Here is a 7,077-nt window from a genome sequence, read left to right as displayed (position 1 = left end):
TTGCCATCCTCTGCAGGTAGGGCTGGCATGGGTGGAAGGCGATGGTTGATACACAGGTTGTGTAGCTGGCACACACCATACACGAGCTGATGACACTTGTCTGGTTTGAAAGGCAGGCAGCCCGTTGACTTGTGTAGGCATCTAATAATTAAAGAGAACCTACTACATTCATGTTAAAGCTATATCAATTTATCGATACCTCAGTGATTGAAAGTTCCCTTTATAGGTTTTGGCGCTATATCTGTAAAAAGATAGTCTCCTTACTCTATCAGACAATAAATATATGGATAATTTTTCCAGTATTTTCATACTTTATCTTAAACTTCATTTTGCAAAATGGTTTAATTCTTTGTAAGTAAATGACAGATTCATGCCTTCAGTTTTGATATAAATGAACTTTTAATCTTTGTGTTTAACACCGTGAGATTATATATTTTTAATTATTTATTTTTCTTATTCTGAAATATTATTTTCATTATGATAATCGAACTAACCGAAACCGAGACTTCATTAGGCCAAAAGCTCTTTCCACTGTGTTCCTTGTTTAAATCTCTCCTCTCCCTGTGTCTGGGGGTGGCTCAGGGGGGTGACCATCCATGGTCTGCAGGCATATCTGAAGGATTTTGTAGATATACATGCAAATGATTTATAAGAGAAATATGAAGACAATGTTAGTAAATACAACACAAATTTAAACTGGATGTATTCTTACTCTTAGTAAATGGAATTATCAAGTACATATATTTTATTTATGAAACTTCACTCATTTTAAGCTATGTTATTCCAAAATGATAATCAAATTTTTTTTCGTTTGAATAAAATATTTATTAATACAGGTACTTACATTTGCAGACAGTGCTCATTATTATCATCCCTTAAAATAAAAGTTATCACAGAGTTTTGGGATGACAATTTTAACAATAAAAGAACTACAGAGGAAAGAGGGAAGTGGGCCATAAATCGGGACCTAATATTCTAATATGGACATTTTTCCCAGTTATTATTAATCTAATTATAAGAAATAAAGTAGATATCAATATTTATACCATGCATTTATCAATTTATACAGTCATATAACAGTTGAAAACATGCGAAACAGGGACATAAAGCAGAACTAATTAATGCAGCATTACATTTGTAACTTTATAGCATAATCTTACATGCATTACATTTATAATAGGCACAGAAGACAAAATGACGGCCTATTTGCCAAAATGAACATCATGGAAAGAAATACATATATTACAATAGTGGTATTATTATAATAGTTAACAATGAAGGCATATTGCAAGAGATAATCCGTTAGAATTGTCATATATATCTAAATATGTTAAACAGTGATGCTATGTACAAACTTTACATATTATAAAATGTACAATTTATATAATACTGCTGTATATGTACAAAGTTGTTATTAATATTAACAACAATTATAGACAATTCAATAATATGTATTATTATTACAACATTATATGTATGCAACTATATACAATACATGTAATAAGCAAGCTGGATATGATAAAATAAATTATAATTTACAGTTTAGCACTTAAAGAAAAACATAACTGGTTATTTGCATTGATGAAACAGAAAAAGGAGAAGAAAGCCAATATTGGGAAAAGAAGACTTTGATAGTCTAAAGAAATCGACCCGAATACGTGTTTGAAGAAGAGACATAAAACGCAAGACAATATCGTTTCCATTTAACTGTTTGCGTTCAAATTTGTTTAAATTTCTAATAGTCCAAATAGAATATTTCACCAAGGATAATAAATATACACAAACAGAATATTTTTGATGATTTGGATTTTTTGGAATAACCCCAAATTTAATAATTTCGTGACATTTTTAATTAATCCTGATGATAAGTACCGCAACCATGGAAAAACGATATTCCACAGGACAATAGAACAGGGACAGTGAATAAAAAGATGGTCTGAAGTTTCAACTGCAGACCGACAAAGAACACAGTCAGGAGAAACAGACATACCTCTAGTGTAGAGCCTATAGCCTAAAGGTAAAGAATCATAGATGAGACGGTAATTAACAGATTTTAGTAAAGGATCCACAAATGAAAGATGTAAATTTTTCCAAACAAGTCTAAAGTTGATTTGTGGATATAAACGTTCCACTCTGTTTTCAGTTACTTTTTGAAGCAAACACTCATAAAATGCTTTAGAAGTATAGTCCAAAATGGCATCTTTAGGAGTCAAAACGGTTTTTTCAAATAATTTAACGGCCTGAATACATTGTTTATAATATAATGGCATCGTCTCAGAGTGAGGGATACGGAGAGATAGAAAAGAAGGACAGTACTGACGTAAAGATAACCCTATCCAATATTTTGCAAAAACGTCCATTTTGCTGAACTACCTTTCAATAGGTTTTGGACATGTTTTGAAGTTGAAATGATTGCAATTTTGATTTGATGTGAATAACACCAAGCCCCCTTCCAAAATATGTTGATACAAAACGGAGCGCCTAATGGGTTCAGCTTTGGACTGCCAAATAAATCGAAATGTCTCCCTCTGAAAGAGATCTACATAATGATTTGAAACTGGTGTTACTGCTCCACGGTACCACAGTTTGGATAACCCCAAAACATTGCACAGTACAGTTTTACCAAATATAGATAAGGAGCGTCCTTTACTGAAATTTAAACCTGTACGAAATTTTGTAAGTAAAGAATGAAATTGATCATCTTCACTGACCTCATTGCCTGTAATAATTCCTACAATTTTTGTCTGGTCAATCCATGAAATGCCAAAAGGATGGTCGGACCTGTTTTTCCATTTCCCAATAAAAATTCCTTTAGTTTTGGACTTATTCAATTTTGACCCAGATGCTTTCCCATAAATACTGTAAAGTTCTAAAAGTTTCTGAATTGAAGCATCTGAAGTACAAAACCCAAGACCATCATCAGCATATGCAGATATTTTTGCTGAATCATTAGTACCTGGAAGGTGTACACCTTTAATAATTTGATTTTTACGAATGTTTTGTAAAAGAGGTTCCAGCGATAAAACATACAAGGCTGGCGACAAACCACATCCTTGCCTGACTGACCTCGTTACCGGAATTGGCCGAGAAATGTGCTGATTTACAATTACACAGCTGGAAATGTCAGTATATAATATTTTGACCCACTTTTTGAAATTTGGACCAAAGCCAAAAGCGTCCAGTACTTTAAATAAATACTCGTGGGAGACCCTATCAAATGCCTTTTCTTGATCTAAACTGATTAAAGCACATGGAATATTTTTCTGTTCCACATAATCATGCACATTGCGTATTAAATGACAATTATCCTGAATAGACCGACCTGGTATAGCGCAAGACTGATCAAGATGAACTATATCACCAATAACTTGTCCCAAACGTGTGCATAACGTTTTTGATATCAATTTTGCATCCACATTTAATAATGAAATCGGACGCCAATTTTTAACATTTTCTGAATTGTTAACATCCTTACACAGCAGAGTAATATAGGAAGTTTTAGAAGATTCGGGTAAAGAACCCTCAGAAAAACACAATTGGACAATACGTAGTAAGACATCACCAAGTAAGTCAAAATTAAACAAATAGAACTCCTTGGTAAGGCCATCTGGACCTGGAGATTTATCATTCTCCATATCCTTAAGGGTTTTATAATTTCATCTTTTGTTATTTCACCTTCTAGTAGATCCGAATTAGCCGAATTGAGTTGAGGAAGACCAGTAAGAAATTCATTACAAATTTTATCATCAATGGGTTCTTCAGCCAAAGTTCAGAATAGTAATCAACAAAACACCCATGATATCTTGAGAGGATTTTACTGAAACGCCAGAAGGGTCTAATATTGAAGAAATCGATTTATTTTTACCTCTCTTGGCTTCCTTGCGCAAAAGTAAACTAGAAGGCTTTTCACTATTTTCAATGTTTTTAGCTTTTGATCGAATAATATGTCCATTAAATTCCAATATTTCCAAATCATTGAGCTGTTTTTTGTTTCACGGATTTGATCAATATAAAGTCCAGGATGACAAGATTCTGCGTGACATAGATTACGATACTTTGCTTCCAAATTTTTACGGAGGGACAGACGGTCAGATTTTCTTGTAATTTGTATCAAATTTAGAAATTTTTGAATTTTGATTTTAAAATTGTCCCACCATATGAAATCAATTTTATCCAAAGTAGGTATATGTGTCTTTACAAAATCCACCAAACAAAATTTTAAAAAGATTCATCGAAAATATTATTATTACATTTCCAATAAGAGTTACCAAAATCTATGCCTTCAATATCTTTAATTCTTACCGTCACATATTCATGGTCTGAGAATGAGCATGGGGAGATTCTCGTAGATTCGACAGCGGACAGGAGGGAAGATGTTACATAGAATCTATCAAGTCGGGAACCAACACCAGTAGAATTTCGCCAAGATACCGCCACCAAGTCTGGAAAAGAAGAACGAAATGTGTCAGATATAGAAAAATCAGAGACCCATTTTTTAATAATACTACTTCCTGCTTGATCAGTTTTTTTATTTCCACCAATTTTATCTAATTTAACATTAAGGACACAGTTAAAATCTCCCCCTATTACTAAAATTCTATTGGTAACTAAATATTTACTTAATGAATTGTAAAACGCCACTCTATCAGCTGGAATATTTGGTGCATAAACGTTGAAAAAACGTATCTTCTTCCCTTGTATTGTTAAATCCAATATGATATATCGACCATCAACGTCTAAACGAAACTGATCAACAGCATAATTAACACAATTATTTACTATTATTCCCACCCCTCTGCTAAAATTAGATCCAAAAGCCCAGAATCCCTTCCCATTAAATTTTGATTCATAAAACTTTGCTAATTTTAAATTATATACATGGGTCTCTTGTAGAAATAGTACATCAATGCTGGAATTAAATTTCTGTGATAAAATATTAATTTTTGACGAATCATCCAGCAAACCATTACAGTTGATTTTTGTTACATTATACATTTTATATGATATGCATGAAACAATTGTACATAACAGAAATAATGTAATATACCTCCTCTTTTGAGGATATGTTTTCTGAGTCTGTGTTACATCCATTCTTCTGTCTCATAGTCGATGGGCATTGCTTAGGTTATTATCAAGAAGACAGGATCACTCTCAACTCTGACCCTCCTGTGTCACACACCACATCCGAGTAAGATTTAACAGTGGACCTACTGTCTCTGGCCTGCCTTGGAGTACATGGACTGTTACTCAACTCTCGCCTCGTCTTTCCCCTACCTTTTCCCCTACTTTTGGACCTACTCTTTCTCTTAGCTGTCTCTGTAGGCACAGTAAAAGCATCGTCACTCGTATCCATAAGGTTATGAATTTCTTTAAGGCACTGCGAATCAGAATCAGAAAGACTTGCAGCTACTGCTGCAATGACATCCACTGTAGAAGAGGTACTGGGCTTTGATTCAGCCACGTTCACATTCTCACCTTCTTTCTCCTTCTCCTTTCCTCATCTACCTTCTCCATTTCCTCATCTACCTGCTTGCACATGTCATCATTACATACTGGTTCATTTTCCTTGTGCCAAATATTCTCTGAGTCATCACCTTCACCTACACCTTCTCCACCATTCTCACTCACCTCCTCTGACACATTGTCTCCTTCAGACCTCCTCTTTTTCTCCTCTCTGATACTCCGCTGCATTACACGGTTAAAGAACTCGTATGGCTGTGCCTGACAATTGTTCCTCATGTGACCTTTAAAGCCACATCGAAGACACATGGGAGATCTTCCCAAAATGGCAAGCAACATGGTCATTCCATCTCCTAATCTCACTATGTGAGGAACATCATCAATCACACCTTGATTCAGGACCATGCGAACAGTTCTCACTCCAGTCCTAACCGTTGCCTTTCCAGAAAGTGTCACAGTGTCTCTGGTGATATCCAATATCTCACCATATCCTTTCAAAAAGTTTCTAATGAAGGATTCTTTTACATCATCATGCAACCAGTGGATTTTTATTTCATGAATCTTTTTTTCATACGAGGTAATAAGGATGTCTATTCCCTTGTAATAGATTCTCCCGGCCTCAATCAAAAGTTTTGCCCTCCTTTTGTCCTTAAAGGTAACATAAAATGTTCCCCCTTGATTGGTATTCCAGATGGAAATAACATCCTTTCCAGAAATATTTTGAAATGTAGCAACAATAGCATCAAACAACAGTTCTCTCGTGAATGGTCTCACCTTGCACTCCGCCTTGATGGTGCATGCATAACTTGACTCGTCTCTGTACATCCGATGAACGGGTGTCAAAACTGGCGCCGCAGCCAAGGCCATTGTGATGAAAGAGCAAGTGGGGGTGACACTATCTAAAGGTCCACTGAGTACTAAAGAGTACTCAGTGCCCGCCCATAGACCTGGATAAGAGAAGTGTCCGTAAAATGTCAAAGATCACACAGCGGAAATAACACAATATTCACCTAGTGATCCTTCTGTAATCCACTAGCCGATGTAGGAAGACGTCTCTCGTATTGAATTGCATCAAAGATTGTTTTCTATGGTGAACTTGTTATTTGTATTAGCATTGGATGAAATTGGTTATGAAATTTACATCCATTTGATGTACATATGAAGTTGAAGTTTGTGCCTTTGGATAACCCAGAAATTTGAAAAAATGAACCAATTTAATGATGCTTTGTAATGTTCCTATTTCGATACAAATACAACAAGTCCTTATCAAAATACCAGTGTACATTCATAACATAAGATCTTGTATGTGTACTTTAGTGTATTTTCCATTGTTAAATTTATTAAAAAGATTATATTTTTATCAAAAAAATTGGTTATTTATTTCTCTTCATGCCGACATCTACAAGGGAAAACAATCGAACTGTTGTAAAACTTTCACCATATATGTTAGTTTGCGAAAGTGCTTTCTCTATCAAGCGTTTCCTTGTTCAGGTGTCAATCTCTAAGTGACCGTCATTATGGGTGAAGTCCATTGCCATCCCTCTGCAGGTAGGAGCTGGCACATGGGTGGGAAGGCCTTGATGGTTGATACACAGGTTGTGTATTGGCACACACCAT

At 35.0% G+C, this 7,077-nt stretch overlaps 1 protein-coding gene across 2 annotated transcripts; it reads right to left on the bottom strand.

The window, feature by feature from the left end:
• Positions 1–4,227: 4,227 nt before the first annotated feature.
• LOC124290685 lies at positions 4,228–6,228 on the bottom strand. Of its 2 annotated transcripts, none has more exons than XR_006902005.1 (2): positions 5,048–6,228; positions 4,228–4,442 (listed from the first exon to the last, which is right to left on the bottom strand). XR_006902005.1 is itself a non-coding variant. In XM_046727487.1 (2 exons), the coding sequence occupies exons 1-2, from the start codon at positions 5,863–5,865 to the stop codon at positions 4,377–4,379; spliced, it is 303 nt and encodes a 100-aa protein (XP_046583443.1). In that variant the 5' UTR covers positions 5,866–6,228; the 3' UTR covers positions 4,228–4,376. The 2 variants fall into 2 exon arrangements, 1 of the variants encoding a protein (XP_046583443.1); XM_046727487.1 differs by having other exon boundaries at positions 5,629–6,228.
• Positions 6,229–7,077: the final 849 nt, after the last annotated feature.

This window comes from Haliotis rubra, unplaced genomic scaffold, assembly GCF_003918875.1.
Source record: "Haliotis rubra isolate DU_JTF1 unplaced genomic scaffold, ASM391887v1 Scf1126, whole genome shotgun sequence".
NCBI lineage: Eukaryota > Metazoa > Mollusca > Gastropoda > Lepetellida > Haliotidae > Haliotis > Haliotis rubra.
Note: the sequence above shows the minus strand (reverse complement) of the source record. Positions and strands in the feature narration are given on the sequence as shown.

Coding starts and splice junctions, on each gene's coding strand:
- LOC124290685 (XM_046727487.1), bottom strand. CDS start 5,865: ATGGTCCTGAATCAAGGTGTGATTGATGATGTTCCTCACATAGTGAGA. Junction 4,443..5,628: donor GAGACAATGTGTCAGAGGAG/GTGAGTGAGAAT, acceptor CTTCTTTTCCAG/ACTTGGTGGCGGTATCTTGG.